We start from the raw sequence: 19,812 nt of genomic DNA, 5'->3' as shown, positions 1-19,812 counted from the left end.
TAGGATTGTTTCAAGTTTTAATTTTTCCAATTTTTTACAAGGATTATAATAATTTATTATTTTGATATTTCCATTATTTGTCCAAATTTCTACAGCAATAAGTTCTAGGTCTGTTATTATTTGAAGCTGAATGAATTTAATATTTTCTTTTATAAATATGGCACATCCTCCTCCATTCCCATTTATTCTATCTTTACGTAAAACTGAGTAACCATGAATATTAAATTGCAGTGATGATTTAAGCCATGTTGATTGAATACATATTATGTCTGGTTTTGTATTTAAATTGTTTATGAAACCTTTAAATTCCTGTCCATTAGCTATTAAACTTCAAGCATTTTCAGATGATCCTTCCCCATGTCTAAGTTCATCATGAATTTTTTCCCATGACAGATCTTTGACATTAAAAAACTTTGTAGCTGCCTTTACTATAATTTTTATTTTTTCAGTCTTAGTTCTTGCTTGTTCTGAGCAATTAATGATATACGCAAGAAAAGGAATTAGTTTTTCTAACGTGACATTACACTGATTTTTATTTATCCCTTCTTCTTTTCCATAATTTGTTTTTGGATCATTTCCAAAATTTTTCACCTCTTTCACTGCTTCAGCATAAGTAATCCTCTTATCAATTTTAACTTTTTGAATTTCAGCTGCTTCTTTCCTTACCAACCATGTTACATCATGATTCCTCCATACATTTAATTTCATGTCATCATACAGTGTTTCAGTCCCAGAACTCAGGATCCACAGCCCTGCATGTTACACACCTGGTCTGAGTCAGTGGCTGAATTACAGGCTTCTGCAGCGCTGGATGGTGCAGAGGAGGTCATGTAGTCATTTGAGTCAGGGTTAGGGTTAGGTGACCATCACCAGCATGAAGACGTGACCTCACTGCTTCCTCCTGTCTGAAAGGTCAAAGTGACCCAACATGGAGTCACTTTGCTGATCTGATCCAGTCTGATGCTGAAGCTCCAACGTCTCTGATGTCCAACAGGAAACAAACCAGTCAGGCTACTGGTCTCTACTGGGACCAGACAGTCCATATATGACAGTATAAAGAAAGACCCTGTTGCATGCTGGGAAAAACCCTGACTCAGAATAATATGGGGCTTTTATGCTACGTATTTATTTCCTTTTCATTTATTTTCTGTCTGAATTATTGCTGAGGACTGAAGGTTACAATTCTGACTCAAACTTTCTGTGAAACTGATATTTTACCATCATACAGACTCGGATTATAGATCAGTTTAATCTGTAATCTGATCCTCATGCTTTGAATTTCAAATGAAATGGAAAAACACTGGTCGGGTCGGGTCGTTACCGCAGTGCCTCACCTGCTGCTGTCTGGTAAACAAAGAACCAGTCAGACGAGTTTCAGCAGATTTTATGTCTCTTTGTGTTTTTCTCAGGTTATTTCAGGATGAATGCAGAATAAACTGTTTTCTGTTGATTCTGATCTGAACTGAAGGAAAAGAAACAGTTCAGTTTAAAATGTTCAGAGAAACAGAACTGAACACAAACTGTTTTTATTTATAGAAAACAAAGAAATTATTCTAGTAGAGAGTCATCAGTAACCAGTTATCAGTCATTAGATTAAACCGACCACACCTAGTTATGTCAGCTATGAGGACAAACATGATGGGTGGACATCCATTCATCCATCCATCATGTTTGTTGACCTGCTGCAGTCCAGTTGGTTCTGTTCTCCTGCAGACGGTCCAAGACTCTGACTGGATGTTGTGGTAATAAATCTAAACATTAATAATTTAGAAAAATCCTCCAGTTTTCTTCTCATGATCAGTTTTAAAGGTTTTATTTTCCAGGTTGAATTAAAATGTGGTTTTTCTGCTCAGCAGGTGGTTTGTCTCCCCCTGCTGGATGTTTTCTGTCAATAATCCTGAAGGTGAAAAGAGAGGCTGATGACGTCACAGTGTACATCAGCTGGAAAACTGCAGGTTCTGGAGGAACCAGTCTGATCCCAGTAACGACCAGAACCTTTAGTGCTTCAGAACCAGAACCAGAAAATATTATCTACATATTATATAAAATAATAATATGTATTTATAAAATGTTCAGATTCTCCAGAGGAATAAATTCTCCCTCTGGTCTTTCTTTAAAGTCTGTCTGAAAGGTCAACTTGACCCAACATGGAGTCACTTTGCTGATCTGATCCAGTTTGATGCTGAAGCTCCAACGTCTCTGATCTCCAACAGGAAACAAACCAGTCAGGCTACTGGTCTCTACTGGGACCAGACAGGCTGAGCTTTAATGAGGCATCATGGGTAAAATGATACTTTAATTAGTTTAAACTTTAACTGATGAAAAGCAGTTTCTGGTTTCATAAAGATAAATGTTTTGATAAAACACAGTGAACCTGGAACAAATCATCAGATTTTTATTACACAACAGGAAAAAACTTCCCAGTTCTGGAGAAATGAAACTTTTCTCTGCTGCTCAGAACCAGGAATCACTTTTATAACATCACATAAATATTAATCCATCTTCAAACATCTTTAAGCTGAGATCCTGAGATTATAAGAGTTAATCTCTGAGGTTGTAAATCTGCTGCTGAGCCTCTTCTGAGTTCAGCTGTTAAAGTGAAAAATCTCCATTGTTCCTTTTTTTATTATTTTATTTTCTTTTCTTTTTTTCTTTTTCTTTTTATTTTTTTCAAATAACTTTATTTAAATGAAATTAGTATACATCAAAACGAACAATACAACATTCAAGCAATACAACCAGGGGTGAGTAGATAAGAACATGCAAAGACGTACATATCGAAATTGTCCTTTGAGCCTTTTCATTTGTAGAGTCTGTTATTGATTTAAATCTCCATTGTTCCTGTTAAACTTCAGTTTTTCTTCCTCTTTCTGACTGAGGGTCAAAGGTCAACATTCATTCAAATTCAGTCACATCAACAGGAACCAGGAAGCCACCATCATGACGTTCCCAGAACTTCCTGTATCATCTAATGTTGGATCAGTTAAAGTTCTGGGACTTTGTCCCGGTTCTGACCGTCATCAGAGGAGCTGAGGATTCTGGAACAAACCCAAACTCTGAGGCAGATGTGACCAGATGTTTTAGAACTCATGAAAACAAAAAGACTGTTTCTCTCTTTATCATATCTCTTCCCCCAGGTAGAGTTAGTTACTATAAAGCAAACAGCGCCACTTGCTGGACAAACACAGACATGATGATCCAATGAAGAGGATCATGGTTCTGCTCAGAAATTTTACTTACAAAAAACCCTTGTTTTGTTTTTTTTTGTTTTTTTTTTTCCAAACTCATCCATCCATCCATTTTCTTCCTCTTATCCTGGTCGGGTCGTGGGGTCAGCAGCTTCAGTATGGAGGCCCAGTCTTCCCTCTCCAGTCTCTTCTTCCAGCTCCTCCAGGAATCTCAAGGCGTTCCCAGGCCAGCAGAGAGACATCGTCCCTCCAGAGTGTCCTGGGTTTCCCCTCCTCCTGGTGGGACATGAACTCCTCACCAGGGAGGCGTCCAGGAGGCATCCTGACCAGATGCTCCTCAACTGGCCCCTCTCGATGTGAAGGAGCAGCGGCTCTACTCTGAGTCCCTCCTGGATGACTGAGCTTCTCTCTCTAAAGGAGAGCCCAGACACCCTACGGAGAAAACCCATTTCGGCCGCTTGTCTCCGTGATCTCGTTCTTTCGGTCATGACCCAAAGCTCATGACCATAGATGAGGGTGGGAACGTAGATCGACCGGTAAATCGAGAGCTTCGATTTTTGGCTCAGCTCTCTCTTCACCACGACAGACCGGTACAGCGCCCGCTTGACGGCAGACGCTGCACCAATCCGCCTGTCGGGATCTTGTTCAAGTATCTCGTGAACAAGATCCCGAGATACTTGAACTCCTCCACTTGGGGCAGGACACCCCCCCTGACCCAGAGAAGGCACTCTACCCTTTTCCGGCTCAAGACCATGGCCTCAGATTTGGAGGCACTGATCGCCATCCCAGCCGCTTCACACTCGGCTGCGAACCGCTCCAGTGAGAGCTGCAGATCACGTCCCGATGAAGCCAAAAGGACCACATCATCCGCAAAAAGCAGAGATTTGATCCTAAGGCCACCAAAACGGATCCCCTCAACACCTTGGCTGGTCCAGAGATTCTGTCCATAAAAGTAATGAACAGAATCGGTGACAAATGAGCCCGACTTACTGCCGGCAATGTGGACCAGACTCTGACACCGGTCCTACAGGGACCTGACAGCCCGTATCAAGGAGCCCGGTACCCCATACTCCCGGAGAACCCCCCACAGGGCTCCCCGAGGGACACGGTCGAACGCCTTCTCCAAGTCCACAAAACACATGTAGACTGGTTGGGCGAACTCCCAGAACCCTCCAGGACCTGCTGAGGGTGTAGAGCTGGTCCAGTGTTCCAGAACCAGAACCAGAACCACACTGCTCTTCCTGAATCCGAGGTTCAACAATCCGACGGACCCTCCTCTCCAGAACCCCTGAATAGACCTTGCCAGGGAGGCTCAAGAGTGTGACCCCCCTATAATTGGAGCACACCCTCCGGTCCCCCTTTTTGAACAGGGGGACCACCACCCCGGTCTGCCAATCCAGGGGACCTGCCCCCGATGTCCATGTGATATTGAAGAGTCGCGTTAACCAACACAACCCTACAACATCCAGAGCCTTGAGGAACTCCGGGCGGATCTCATCCACCCCCGGGGCCCTGCCACCGAGGAGCTTTTTGACCCCCTCGGCGACCTCTCTGGCTTGGCTCAGAGATCCCTCAGACTCCAGAACTGTGTTTACTGGGAGACCCATCTCAAATGGCAAACAACCCAAAAGGAGCTTTTGCAGTTGTGATGGTCGGTCTGGTGACAGCCTGCAGGATCATCTTAAGACATTGGAAGACCACAAAGTGTCCCGAGCTAAATTAATGGATTAAATCAATGACAGATACAGCTTCTTATGAAGTCATGCTCAACAACATGGAATGGGTTAGCTTTTGGGACTCATTGAAAAGAACTATGGCTTCGAGTAATGTATCTGGATGAAGTCTGATTTTCCCGGACAATTACCTTTCTCTCAACTACTGAATGTTTTTGAATTGACACTGTAACATACATATAATATATGACTGTACCCTGGATAGTGGGGGGTGGGGGTGGTGCACCAGCCTTTTTTGTTTTGTATTTGTGTTTTATGTGAGATAATATTCAGAAAATCAATCAAAATTTGAATTACAAAAAAAACAGAAGGCGTGTTGGTGGGATTGAGGAGGTCTTCAAAGTATTCTGCCCACCGGCCCACAACATCCCGAGTTGAGGTCAGCAGCACACCGTCCCCACTGTAGACAGTGTTGGTGCTGCACTGCTTCCCCCTCCTGAGACGCCGGATGGTGGACCAGAATCGCCTCGAAGCCGTACGGAAGTCTTTCTCCATGGCCTCTTCAAACTCCTCCCACGCCCTAGGTATTCCCTCAGCAACCACCCGAGCCGCATGCCGCTTCGCCTGCCGGTACCCATCAGCTGCTTCCGGAGTCCCACAGGCCAAAAAGGCCCGATAGGACTCCTTCTTCAGCCTGACGGCTTCCCTCACCGAAGGTGTCCACCAAAGGGTTCAAGGGTTGCCGCCGCGACAGGCACCGACAACCTTGCGGCCACAGCTCAGATGAGCCGCCTCGACAATGGAGGCAGGAACACGGTCCACTCAGACTCCATGTCCCCCACCTCCCCCGGGACGTGTTCGAAGTTCTGCTGGAGATGGGAGTTAAAGCTCCGTCTCACAGGGGATTCCGCCAGACGTTCCCAGCAGACCCTCACAACACGTTTGGGCTGCCAGGTCTGACCGGCATCCTCCCCCACCAGCGGAGCCAACTCACCACCAGGTGGTGGTCAGTGGACAGAACCTCTCTTCACCCGAGTGTCCAAGACATACGGCTGCAGATCCGATGAAACGATGACAAAGTCGATCATCGAACTGCAGCCTAGGGTGTCCTGGTGCCAAGTGCACATATGGACACCCTTATGCTTGAACATGGTGTTCGTTATGGACAATCCATGACGAGCACAGAAGTCCAACAACAGAACACCACTCGAGTTCAGATCGGGGGGGCAGTTCCTCCCAACCACGCCCCTCCAGGCCTCACTGTCATTGCCCACGTGAGCGTTGAAGTCCCCCAGCAGAACAAGGGAGTCCCCAGGAGGAGCACTCTCCAGTACCCCCTCTAGGGACTCCAAAAAGGGTGGGTAACCTGAACTGTCGTTCGGCCCGTAAGCACAAACGACAGTCAGGACCCGTCCCCCCACCCGTAGGCGGAGGGAGGCTACCCTCTCGTTCACCGGGGTAAACCCCAACGTACAGGCGCCGAGATGGGGAGCAACAAGTATGCCCACTCCTGCCCGACGCCTCTCACCTTGGGCAACTCCAGAGTGGAAGTATGTCCAGCCCCTCTCAAGGAGACTGGTTCCAGAACCAGAACCATGCGTCCAGGTGAGACCGACTATTTCTAGCCGGAACCTCTCAGCCTCACACACACTAGCTCCGACTCCTTCCCCACCAGAGAGGTGACATTCCACCTCCCAAGAGCTTCTGCAAACCGAGGATCGGACCGCCAGGGCCCCCTCCCTCGGCCGCCACCCATCACACAATGCACCCGACCCCGTTGGCCCCTCTCACAGGTGGTGGGCCCATGGGAGGGGTACCCTCCCATGGGCCCCCTCCCAGCCCTTTGGGCTGAGCCCAGCCGGGCTCCATGGGTAAAAGCCCGGCCACCAGACGCTCTCCGTCGTGCCCCCCCTCCAGACCTGGCTCCAGAGTGGGGCCCCGGTGACCCGCGTCTGGGCGAGGGAACACTGAGTCCAAAGTTTTTAATCATCATAGGGGTCTTCAGGCTGCACTTTGTCTGGTCTCTCACACAAATTCCAAATTTAATTTAAAATGTTCTAGATTTTGTCTCTCAATCTTAAACCAATATAAATCAATATTAAACCAATATAAATCAATATTAAATCAATATAAATCAATATTAAACCATCAGGAAAGTCAAAGTTTTTCTGTTTCTGAGAACATGAAGTTTCCCAACAATAAAAACAGTTTTAATATCTGGACTGTAAATGTCAGATTGACCCCAACTGGAGGTCAAAGTGTAAATCATGGCGGCCTGAGGGTTTCCTGAGGAACAGCGCCCCCTGTGGACAAACACAAACCTTCATCTCCAAAGGAAAGTTTGGTTTTTAGAAAGTATCTCAACAAAGATGATTTTATTATATAAAAGAATAAAAACTGTATTTTCCACTGCAGTTATTGATTTATTAGATATTTTAATAAATAAACTGACTGTAAACCTGAACAACCAGCAGGAGGAATTAAAGCTGATCATGTAAAATCAAATCTTTTAACTTCTCTACTTCATGTCAGAAGGTCTCAGCTGCACTGTGTGATATTTTCCTCCATCTTGTTTCAGAGTGAAACCTGATGAAAAGCCTCTCAGGAAGAGGGAGGGTTTTACTCTGTGGTTCTGACAGAACCTGATGAAAACAGTCAGATCTGAAAGAGCCGCCATGAAGGAAACATCTGTCCTGATTCTGCTCAGTGAGTACAGACTCTGTTCATCTGCTGCTGGTTCAATCAGTGAAACACTGAGAGACGAGCTGAGGGAGTTTAGACCTCTGGAGGTTAATTCACAGGATCAGACATCAAGTTCAGTCGGATTTAAAAAGGTTTCTAAATGTTCTCTGTAGTTTCCTCTCAGAAACACTTTTAATTTGTTCTTGTTTGTCTGAATCTGAAGCTTAAATCTGTCAAAGTTTTGATGAAGCAGCTCTGATGATCTGGGAAGATGCAGCAGAGAGACAACTGCTCAAATGCTCTAGAGCAGGGGTCCCCAAACTCGGTCCTCGAGGGCCGGTATCCTGCACATTTTAGTTCTCTCTCTGGTGGCACCAACAACCTTTTCAGCATGTCAATGTTCTTCTTAGGTCTTCTAACGAGCCATCATCTGATTCAGGTGCGTTAAACCAAGGAGAGAACTAAAACATGCAGGAGGCCGGCCCTCCAGGATCGAGATTGGGGACCCCTGCTCTGGATAGTATAGCCACCTTGAAAATTATAAAAAGTGCCATAAAGAAACCTTTATAGCTGTGGCTTAATGAAACCACTGGTTCACTCAGACAGAAATTCAGGCTGCTGAGAGGAAGTGGAAAAAAGATAAATTGCAGATTTTGTGTAAGGACACTCAGTGGGGACCCAAAGGTTCAACTGCACAGAAGTACACAAAGGAAAAAACAAGTTTAATATAATTTTCAAATTCTGGTTGCTGCTCAGGGTGTGGACATCAAACACAGCACTGAGAAGAGAGGGGAGAAAGCTGGTGATGCACAGATAAAGGGGTACCTTAGAAATGATCAGCTTAACTGACCTGTAGTGCAGTGGACAGGTGGAGCTGAGAAACCAAGTAGAACAGGCTGCTGTGGATCCAATGATTCTCTCAACAAGGAGATCCAGAAGGCAACACCCAGGGACTGAGACGATGATCAGGCAAAGGTCATACACGGGTAGGCAGAGAGAGCAAAGTTAGCATGAGGGGCAGGTGATACTCAGAGGTGGTGAGGCAGAACTTGGGTCAGGGTCCAGAAGTCCAGAACAGAAGGGATCCATGAAGGGCTTGGCAGGGGGGGTCAATGTGTGGACAGAAAGGGGTCGTAGAAACACTGAAGGCTTGGAGGGAAACGCTGGATTTCTACTGACTGTTGATAATCTGGCAAGGAGGCAGAAACTGAGAGGTGTTGAAGTAGGGAGGGAACCAGGTGGAACAGGTGAACTGAATGAGTGTTAAAATACACCATGGACAGGACAGAATGGGAATCATCACACTTTGTTTGAAATTTTGAAAGAAAATCTATTTAATTATCAAAATAATGTTAAATTAGGAAAATCCAAATATTTGATTCATCTTTTAGGCCACAGGCCTCAAGTCCTTATTGGTGTCCTGGACAGGATTGTTGGTACCTCAATTACATCTGGACCTTTAGCCTCTGTTGGACTTTGAGAGGTTTCTCTAAGTTTTGTAGCTCTTAGTCCAGGGCTGGTCAGTCCTGGTTCTGGAGGTCCGGTGTCCTGCAGCTCTGAGAGTCTCTCTGGTCCAACAACCTGAACCCAACAGCTGAATCTCCAGAGAACCAGTCGGGTTCTCCAGAGTCCTGATAACGACCTCATTATTGGACTCAGGTGTGTTGAAGTAGAGACACAGCTAAAAGTTGCAGGAGACCGGACCTCTGGACCTCCAGGACCAGGACTGCCCACCTCTGTCTTAGAGGCTAAAATACCCTGTAAGATTTAGATTCCCATGAAATGCCACAATGCACAGATACTCTGGACCATTTTCAGCCAGTTTCTTTAGATGAACTGATCTCAGTTATTAAACATCTGCAGCCATCCAATTATCCTGTGGATTGTCTTCCTACTGTCTGATAAAAGACATTTTTCTCACGTCTGGCCTATTTAACTTAATGGTGATGAATGCAGTCAGGTTGTGTCCCATCAATTCTTAAACAAGCTCCTTAAAAAACCTAATCTAAGGTAGATTATTCCAGAGATTAGGAGCAACAACAGAAAAATCCTGATCTCTTTTCCTTTTGAGTTGAATCTGAGGGACTTTCAGTTGCAGCTGATTATTGGATCTTTAAGTTCTGGACACAGAATGAAGTTTCAAAAGGTCCTGAAGAGAAGGAGGAGCTGATCCATTTAAAACTTTATAAATTAATAAAAATTAAAATCTACTCTCTATGAAACAGGCAGTCAGTGTAAGGAATCCAGTATGGGCCTTATATGGTCTCACTTCCTGGTTCCTGTAAGAAGCCGAGCCGCTGCGTTCTGGATCACTGGAAGACACTTCATGTGTGATTTATCCAGGCCTTTATATAAAGAATCACAATAATCCAAACAAGATGTGATGAAGGCATGGATAAATCCTTCAAAGTCCTTAAAACAAAAATAAGATTTAACTTTTGCTAAAATCCGCAGGTGATAAAAAACTAGCTTGTTTATCGAGCTTTAAACAACTATCAAATGTAAAACCAAGATTCCTAGCAGAGGTCTAACAAAACAGAGCTAAAGAACCAAGAATCACATTTGATTATTAGTGTGAAGGTTTTGACCAAATAATATAACCTGAGTTTTACTTTGATTGAGGTGAAGAAAGTTTTGTTCCATTTAAGATTTGACTTCTGTTAAACAATCGATCAACAGCTGAAGAAATTCATTTTTACCATTTAGTAGTTTATGGGCATATAAATCTGGACGACATCCACAAAACAATGAAATGAAACGTTTAACTTATGGAAAATCTGACCAAGAGGTAATAAATACACAATAAACAAAATGGGACCTAAAACTGAGCCTTGGGGGACACCGTACTTTAAAGGTTTGGCCCCAGAACAGCGTTGGTCCAGATGGACTGAGAAGGTTCTGTTTTCTAAATAAGATTTAAACCATTCAAATACCGGGCCTCTCAGGCCAACACAAAGTTTTAATCTACAAAAGAGAATCTGATGATCTACAGTGTCAAACACAGCATCAGATCTAAAAGTGATAAAACTGCAACAAATCAACTGTTAACAGAAGATCATTATTCACTGGAAACAAAGAGGTTTCAGTGAGCAGCTTTAAACCCAGACTGAAATCTCTCAGTTATATTATTGTCTTTTAAAAAGGATTCAAGCTGAATTAAAACTAACTTTTCAAGGACCTTGGATAAAAAAGGGAGTTTAGAAATGGGCCTAAAACTTTCTAGTACACTTGAGTCTAGATTCAATCTGCCCACAGCCTGGATCATTTTAAATCACTTCTCAAAACTCATTTTTATTCTTTGCCGTCTGTCCGTCCGTCTGTCCTCCCTCCCTCTAACACCGTGTCCCTAGTTGGGTCAGGAGGTTCTGCTGCCTCTCCAGCTACGTTCCAAGTGAGAGGCGGGGTCACCAGGTCACCAGGTCACCAGGTCACCAGTCTGTCACAGGACACTGTAGCTCTATTGTTTAGATTTTTTTTAAACTTATTGTTACTTATATTATTTTAACAGTATATATGGATTTTTTTCCTTTTCTTGTATTATTTCTCTTTTTTTCATCAAATTATTTTATTATAGTTTTTATACAGCATTTTGGTGCCAGTTTTAAACCTGTTTTTATATAAATACATTTGACACTGACATTAATTTTTATTTATAGTAATTGGGGGCTATAGTTAAAAGCAACTGTTTATTTTTAAATACATCCCCAAACCAACATCTGATCATGAAAGCTTGAACTTATTTAGAAATGTAAATGTTCATGTTTATGTCAGCAGGTCAGATATTTAGCAGATATTTTTGTCTTTGATTAAATTCTCAGTGATTTTCCTTCTCTTTAGTTTTGACCTCAATGCTGAGCAGAGCAAAAATACAAGGTTGGTGAACTTTATGTTTAAACCTTTAACATCACATCTGTTTTCAGGAAAAATCATCAACATTTTATTTCATGGTTGATTTGTTTCCTTGAAAATAAAAACTAAGCAGCAGATTTTCCTTCCAGCCGTTCATCTGACTGTGAGTCCCAGCAGATCTCAGTTCTTTGAAGAAGAATCAGTGACTCTGATCTGTGAGGATGAAAACAGATCTGATGGATGGACTGTGAGGAGAAACACAACCAGAGTAACCAGGAAGAGATGTGGAGATGGATGGGGGAAATTAAACGGTTCTACCTGCAGCCTGACCTTCCTCCTCCCATTAGACACTGGTGTGTACTGGTGTGAGTCCAGGTCTGGATCCTCCAGCAGCAGCAGCATCCAGCTCTCTGTCTCTGGTAAGATCAGACTGTGGAGTTAGTGTTGCTGAAGCTGTGTGGAAATGGATGAAATGCTGTAGTTTGTCTCTGTGTTGAGGTGGATCAGTGATCCTGCAGAGTCCTGTCCTCCCTGTGATGGAGGGAGATGACGTCACTCTGAGCTGCAGAGCAAGGAATCCAACCCACAACCTCCCAGCTGCTTTCTATAAAGATGGCTCCTTCATTGGTGATGGATCATCAGGTCACATGACCCTCCTCCATGTTTCCAGCTCTGATGAAGGCCTCTATAAATGTAACATCAGAGGTCATGGAGAGTCTCCATCCAGCAGGATCTCTGTCAAAGGTCAGAGGTCAGCTTCTCTGGATTTTGGTTTTAACATGTGAGCATCACCATGGTAACAAACATTAACTCTCTTTATTTCAGAGAAACCCATCACCTCCTCTCCACCCTGCAGTGAGTTTGTTACAGGTGAGGAGTTTCAGGGTCTCTGATTTCATCCTCGTCTCCAAACTGAGTTTTATTCTCCTTCCATGTGATCCAGCAGCTTCTTCCTCATCTATGAATCTGTTCACATCTTCAGCAGCTGCTGCCTCTCCAAACTGCACTTCTTCTTCTTCTTCTTCTTCCTCCTCCTCTGTGGGCCTTCCAGTTTTCATCCACCTGGTCGTGTTTTCTCCGTACTTCATCTCCACTCTGCTCCTGGTATCTGTATATCGACACAAAGGTAACATTTTAAATCAATCACTCAGTTCATACATTAACTAATTAATTACTTAATAAAGATGGTTTCTGACATTTTAAAAGCCTTTTATGAATCTAATTATTTTCTTATTAAACCTGCAGGAGACAATCTGCCCAACTCAGTGGTCATGGTTTCCTCCAGCCTGGATGAATAAAGATTGGATTATATTATATTATATTATATTATATTATATTATATTATATTATATTATATTATATTATATTATATTATATTATATTATATTATTATCACCCTGTTTACCACAGATCAGTGTGATATCAGTATGGAACATCCCTGAGGAACTCCTTGTGTTTCTGTTTGCTTGAACTGATTAAATATCAGCTTTGAGTCTCACTGGAGGAGGAAAAGTCAAATCAACAAACATCATTTAAAAATCAATGACTGTAACCAGTGTGTGACATCATAACCTTTTGTTCTTGTTTAATTGGTTTCTTCATTAAAAAATGAATGAAATTATTTATTGTGTTGATTTGTTGGTGTTTGTCTAACTTGTGTTTTCATGTTATTTTATGTTTCCATGTTATTTTGTTTTTATGTTATTTTATGTTTCCATGTTATTTTATGTTTCCATGTTATTTTATGTTTTTATGTTATTTTATGTTTTTATGTTATTTTATGTTTTCATGTTATTTTATGTTTTTATGTTATTTTATGTTTTTATGTTATTTTATGTTTTCATGTTATTTTATGTTTTTATGTTATTTTATGTTTTTATGTTATTTTATGTTTTTATGTTATTTTATGTTTCCATGTTATTTTATGTCTTCATGTTATTTTATGTTTTCATGTTATTTTATGTTTTCATGTTATTTTATGTTTCCATGTTATTTTATGTTTCCATGTTATTTTATGTTTTTATGTTATTTTATGTTTCCATGTTATTTTATGTTTCCATGTTATTTTATGTCTCTGTGATGTTCAGTGTTTGCAGTCTGTGGTTTTCCTGTCAGCTCAGTGGTTTTCAAGTTTCCGGTTATTGCTATAAACTTGGTGGTGACAATAAAATGTTTAACTGTAGACGTGATGGTTAAAGGTTGAGAAGTCTTCATTCTTTCTGCATTAATCACAATAGATCATCTTCAGCCTGTTATCTCAGTGATCTGGTCAGGATCAGGTTCCTGTTTCCAGTTAACCCAGCATGTTCATCTCATCTGAACCACAGAAACCAGCTGCTGGTGGTTCTAGTGACTTTTAACTGAAACTGGTCACAACCGGATTTTACCACCAATAAACTGTTGGTGAAAACGAGTCCTGTCAGAGTTTCCACCTGTCTGGTCTAATGGTTGCCATGGTGACGTGACCACAGCGTGACTGGCTGGTCTGTCTTGTTCTCTGTTTTTCTGGCCGTCTCTCTGACAGGAACTCCTTTAAATCCAACAGTTTAGCATTAATGTTCCTTTGAAGAATTGGCCATGACAATGTATTTATGATTATTACACTCTGGGGGACAAACATCTTAAACGTGCTTGACTGTAGCTGTCATTACTCTGACATTACTCTGATCATGTGTTAGGTGAGTCTCCATGGAGACTAAATGCATCAGGAGTCAATCTGCAGGTTGTGTTTTGACTTGGAGTCAAAGGTCAAGGTTGTGCAGAGCGACCAGCTGCAGGAACTTGTTGCTCCGCGCTCTACAACCAAACCTGTTATATACAAGATACTTTATCTTCATGTGTGTTTTTCCTCAGGCTTTGAAAACTGGCTGACATTTTTAATGCTGGGATCAAAACTGTTGTTTAATTTCCCATAATATCCAGAACTAGTAGGAAACGCCACAGCAGTCGGGTCACCAGGAGGTCAAAACCCTCCATGTGTCTGACTGAGTCCTTCCCACACCCTGGATGGAGATTTATTCTCTCATTTTTCACACTAAGTTCTCTCTTTGCAACAAAACAAAGTAAAAACAACCTTATTAAAGTGTTACTATAAACAAAAACATTGAACTTGTAGTACCTGGTTCCTGCCAGCAGGTGGCAGCATGAATACCCCAGAAACTCTAAACCTTCCAACTGTTTCTTCCAGTCGACATGAACTCTGACCTCACTGATTGGAGGGAAACTCTGACAAAGAGCCAATGGGTGGATCTGAAGGTGTGAGGGGAGCTGATTAAAACATGTGACCTTTGACCCCAGGTCAAACAGCTAAAAGGACCAATATGAGTTCATACCATGTAGATCACAGAATATGAAGCTCTCCCTGCCATGATACACAGTTAAAACTGGGAGCTCACAGTTTAGCAAACCTCCAGTTCAGTGATTATTGTTGTAAAAACGGTTTAACCTCCAGCAATAATTAGATACTCATGGATGGAACTGAAATAATAATAAAGGACTAATAGTTGCAGCGAGTCTTCAGGTCACATGGTGATCACAGAGGACATGTGGCTGGTCGCCTAGGAAACAGGCCACTGACTCTGAGAGCGTCGGACCTGCTGGAGGGAACGAGGAGAACATGGAGAACATGGAGAACATGGAGAACGTCTCTGCTAGTCCAACCCAGGTCTGCTGCTCTGGACCCAACATCACATTCTGGAGAGAAACGGCTTACATGAGGTCAAAGGTTGTGTGTTGCAGTGACAGCGTATGGTTCATACTTCACTATGTGGGAATTCTCCCTAATGGTTTCACTAAAATCACATTAATCTTCTGAGCTGCTGCAGAAAAAAGAACCCGACTGCAGACAGATGACTGGACTGGATCTAATCTAGACTAAAATCAACCAAATGTTTTATTTAGAGAAAACTGGGATTTAAAATGTGAGCTGTTGACCTCTGGACCTTATTACCTGGTTAAATAATGGTTAATAACGTGAAATAAAATAATAATAATAATAATAATAATAATAATAATAATAATAATAATGATAATAATAATAATAATAATGACTAATAGATTTAATAATAGATTTAGTCATAAAAATGTTGGTAAAGTTTCTTTTAGCTGGTTTGACTAATGACTGAAGCTACTGAGGAGGATTCAGGGGAACAGATGATGAGCTGCTGCAACATCTGGAAACATCAGCATGAAGGACCTGACAGTGGTTACCATAGCAACAGCAGCTTTAAGTGAACCCCATCAGAGGCCAGATTTCCTCAGACTGAAGACGGAGCAGAAGATCTGTCCCTGATAGACGTCTGTCCTCAGCGCTGAGGTTGTAGATTCAGATGATCTAACGAGGTTATAGAGTGGAAACTAAATCAAAAGTTTGTTTCTGAGTGGAGAATAAGAGGACTGCATTTCTCAGTAAAAAGTGAAAGGAACTGTGAACCAGCAGTTCTCCCAGTAAGGCTCCAGTAAGGCCCTGGTTGGAGTCTTACTGGAGTAGAGCTGTGAACATCTGGAGCTGTAAACATCTGTAAACATAAATCTCCATGGTGACCCCCACTGAGCATGCTCAGTCTGCCTGCAGGAAGCTGAGATCAGCTGAGATCCATCAAACATTCAACATCCTGTAAACTGCAGCTGCAGTAACACGGTTCGACCACCAGGGGAGCTGAAACAGCAGGCAGGAAGCAGGTCAATGCTCTGACTGCATTAATAGTTTCTAAGCAGTTTCTGATGTTCAGCATCAGTTAGATCTGAAGTTCTGAATGATCCGGTCTGGATTCTGTCAGATTCTGAACCCTGATCCCAGAAAAGCCCAGAACTCCTCCAGACTCACCTCATCTGGGTTCAAACTGCTGCAGGTTAAATCCAGATCCTGAAACCAAAGCAGCAGAAACAATACCATACCATACCAGCTTTATTTATAAAGCACTTTAAAACAACCACAGTTGATACAAAGTGCTGTACAATCCAAAAACACAACAAAATAAGAATAAGAATCAGCTAAATCTCTCCAGATGTTCAAAGTGAGGCTTCATGTCAGCAAATCTGCAGAAAATCTGGAAACTACAGATTACAGAGTTTCTGGATTTAATCCCAGAAGTTTGGAGGAAGTGAAGCTGAAAACATTTGACTTCCTCACCTTCAAGACTCCTGAGAACAAACCAGCTGAGCAGGAAAACCAGTGCAGCACTGGAGGAGAGGAACAGGAGCATGATGGGAGGAGATTCTCTCTGAAAGGAATCAAAGGTAATAATTGATTTCTTGTCTCCTGATGAAGGTTGAAGCAAACAGAGAAGCTGCTGACCTGCTGCTGATTCATGAAGGCGTTTCAAGAAATGAAAAGTTTGTTTTATTATAAAAGTCTTTATAGAAACACATTTTATTCAAATGCATTTAATTCTGTGATGTTTTGGGTCAAAGTTCAGCTGAAAATATCGATGTTTTCTGCCAGTAGGTGGCGCTGTGGAGTTTTATTGGTGTTTCTTCCAGTTATAATAATCCATCATAATTTCATTTCTTCTTGTTCTCAGTCAGGATGTTTGTTGATGTTTGTTAGACTCTCAGTTGGAATTAAAAAAATGTTTTATGGATAAATAAAGCAGCAGGTTTGGAGCAGAAGAGATTTATGAGTCTTAACTAAATTAAGTTGTGGTGAAAATCTGTTACAGATTTATTCACTGGAAGAAAATATCTGAAAATAATCATATTGAAATAGATTTTATATAAATGCCTAGTCTTCAGTTTTTAGACAAATAACTGATAAATATCAAAACTCTGCCCCCTACTGGAGGAAAGTGGAGTCTGTGCTGCTTAAAATGATTTAAAACATAAAAACTGAATGTTTACACAGAAAACTAGTTTATAAAGTTTAGGTTATGTATTTCTACGGCTTTAATAAATGTTCCTTGAAAGATAATTTAGTTTATAAGAGGCTTAAAACAATAAAAACACAACAAAATAAATCTGGAAATATTATTTCTGAAAAAAGAACTTTAATTTTAAAAATCAACAACATTCAACAGCAACATTTTAATAATAAAACCAGATTATAAACCAACATGAATAAACTCCAGTCCAGTCTGGTGGGAGTGAGGCAGACAGACCAGTTAAACCAGTAGATGGACGTCACTGGTGGATCAGGAGAGAAGAGTAGATGATCTCTGGCTCGGGATGAAGATCTGGAGACAGAAATCATCTCTATATTAATAATGATAATAATGGTGATGATGATGATGATACTGCTGAACGTTTGGGTCCGTTTGGGTCTCTGAGGTCGAACTGTAAAACCTGCAGACTGAAGGAAACTGAAGCTGCTTCAACTTTAAATATTTCAGGTTTTATAATCTGAGAAAATCAGACGAATCATCTAGAATTTGATTTTTACTGAAGTTCTAGAAATTCAGAACGATGATTAAAACGAAAGTGTGTCAGCTGATGTGTGTATGTGTGTGTGTGTGTGTATACCTTTGGTCCTGTTTGTTCTGTCTGTGTTGTTTCCTTTTCTGACGTATGAATAAACAGCAGATGAATCGTTCTCTGAAATGAGATTAATTCAGATTACAGAGTAAATCAGTTTTAGTTTTTAATAAGTAAACAGTTTGTATTTTTCTCTGGTTGGTTGTTAGAAGGATGTTGGAGTCGGGAAACGATCTATCATTTCCTCAGGAATCTTTTCAGATGCTGATCAGCTGCTCTGGTCAACAGCTTGTTGCCATGGTTACGGATCACAACAGTCAGACAGTAAAAGAGTGAAAATGCCTCCAGATGAGCAGCATCCATAACCAGAGGGAATAATTGAAGCTAAAACTATAAAGTAGAGTCTATAAAGGAGCAGCTGGTTTATATCTATTAATATTTATATCTATTAATATTTATATTAACACAATATCTCTACCTCCATGTAGATCCAGGTTTTATCTGTCTGCTGCTGAGTTTCCTCAGTTAGAGACAATAAAAGGTTTTTCTGTTCTTCAGGTTAACAGGAAGTTTTTTCTTCTACTGTCAGCAGAAACCAGTAAAACTTTTTTATCAGATGTTCATGTGAAGCAGAAGAAGAAACCACAAAGATCAACTTCTGGTAAAGAAAACAACAGTGTTGTCACGGTGACCACATCCAGGTCAAAGGTCAGAGGGATCCACAGCTCAAAGCTGCTGTTCTGGTTTTATAAGAGTTTAAAAATAATTTAATGCTTTGCTTGACTTTTTACTGGAGGTAAAAATCTAAATTATTTCTGCTAAGAGAAATAAAATCTTTGTTTTAAAGATCAGAGTGGATGAAGGATGTGAACCTGTGAGCTCGTCTTCATCCTCTCTGCTGTTTCTCTCTCCATCTCTGCTGTTCTCCATCCTCACTGCAGAGTAAACTGAAGCCCGGTCGCCGTCTGGTCAGTAAAACACACATGATGTCACTGCAGCTGCTGCCAGAAACACAAACCAACCAGCTCTGCCTGGTGACGCCTCTGATTGTTCTGATTGTTCTGATTGTTCTGTTTGTTCTGATTGTTCTGGTTGTTCTGATTGTTCTGATTGTTCTGGTGAATCTTCAGTCAGAACCAGCAGCAGGTTTCAGTCTGAGATGAAACTCCAGAGGAAACGAAAACCACAGAGCTGCAGGTTGCTGCTGCAACGTGGCAGTTTCTGAGCATTAAACAGGAAACCAGAGGCCTCACACACACACACACACACACGCACACACACACACACACACGCACACACCGTCTCTGACTGACAGAATCATCAGGACAGTTTGATCTTTCTGCTCATTGACATTTTAAACCATCATAATCATGAATAATAATGAATAATCATGAATATTCATGATTATTCATGAATATTCATCCAGGATCAAATCATTTCTTCCTGGTTTGTCTTCGGTTCTCACTGTGGTTAAACTGTCACTACGTCAGTCTGGGTGTGAAACCCGCTGCTCCAGAACCTCAGAGGGAAACTCACGTTTCAGTACAACGGGTCCAAACAAACCAAAACCGACATCATACGAGCAAATAGTCCAACCAGAACCAGAACCAGAACCTTTGACTGGTTCTGGTAAAACACTGAGACCCTCCTGAGGAAAAGCTCTGGTCCATTAAAGGCCCGGTTCCTCCTCCTGCCGGGTCATGGACCCGGTCGTCAGATTCTGCTTCCTCCACTGAGGACATGGAGACGCTCCAATGTCTCCTTCCATGAGCCGGTACCATCCATGACCCGGTACCTTCCATGACCCGGTACCTTCCATGACCCGGTACCTTCCATGACCCGGTACCTTCCATGACCCGGTACCATCCATGACCCGGTACCTTCCATGACCCGGTACCTTCCATGACTCGGTACCTTCCATGACTCGGTACCATCCATGACTCGGTACCTTCCATGACTCGGTACCATCCATGACTCGGTACCATCCATGACCCGGTACCTTCCATGACCCG

At 42.0% G+C, this 19,812-nt stretch overlaps 2 protein-coding genes across 3 annotated transcripts in view; one reads left to right on the top strand and one right to left on the bottom strand.

The window, feature by feature from the left end:
- Positions 1-7,448: 7,448 nt before the first annotated feature.
- The window catches only part of LOC122820814 (sialoadhesin-like), an 83,979-nt gene continuing 71,615 nt past the window's right edge, over positions 7,449-19,812 (top strand). Inside the window, exons 1-4 of one of the 2 annotated variants that reach the window (XM_044098434.1) lie at positions 7,449-7,567; positions 11,381-11,416; positions 11,542-11,811; positions 11,891-12,136. In XM_044098434.1, coding sequence (XP_043954369.1) covers positions 7,507-7,567; positions 11,381-11,416; positions 11,542-11,811; positions 11,891-12,136 — 613 coding nt within the window. In that variant the 5' untranslated portion in view covers positions 7,449-7,506. The remainder of the gene's footprint in view (positions 7,568-11,380; positions 11,417-11,541; positions 11,812-11,890; positions 12,137-19,812) is intronic. The other variant, XM_044098435.1, reaches the window with a different exon arrangement.
- The window catches only part of LOC122820823, a 35,284-nt gene continuing 32,826 nt past the window's right edge, over positions 17,355-19,812 (bottom strand). Inside the window, exons 7-9 of the mRNA XM_044098450.1 lie at positions 18,673-18,765; positions 17,849-17,920; positions 17,355-17,562 (exon numbers count right to left, since the gene is read on the bottom strand). Coding sequence (XP_043954385.1) covers positions 17,510-17,562; positions 17,849-17,920; positions 18,673-18,765 — 218 coding nt within the window. The 3' untranslated portion in view covers positions 17,355-17,509. The remainder of the gene's footprint in view (positions 17,563-17,848; positions 17,921-18,672; positions 18,766-19,812) is intronic.

Source organism: Gambusia affinis, linkage group LG18 (assembly GCF_019740435.1).
Source record: "Gambusia affinis linkage group LG18, SWU_Gaff_1.0, whole genome shotgun sequence".
Taxonomy (NCBI): domain Eukaryota; kingdom Metazoa; phylum Chordata; class Actinopteri; order Cyprinodontiformes; family Poeciliidae; genus Gambusia; species Gambusia affinis.
This window is presented reverse-complemented; position numbering and strand designations above follow the sequence as displayed.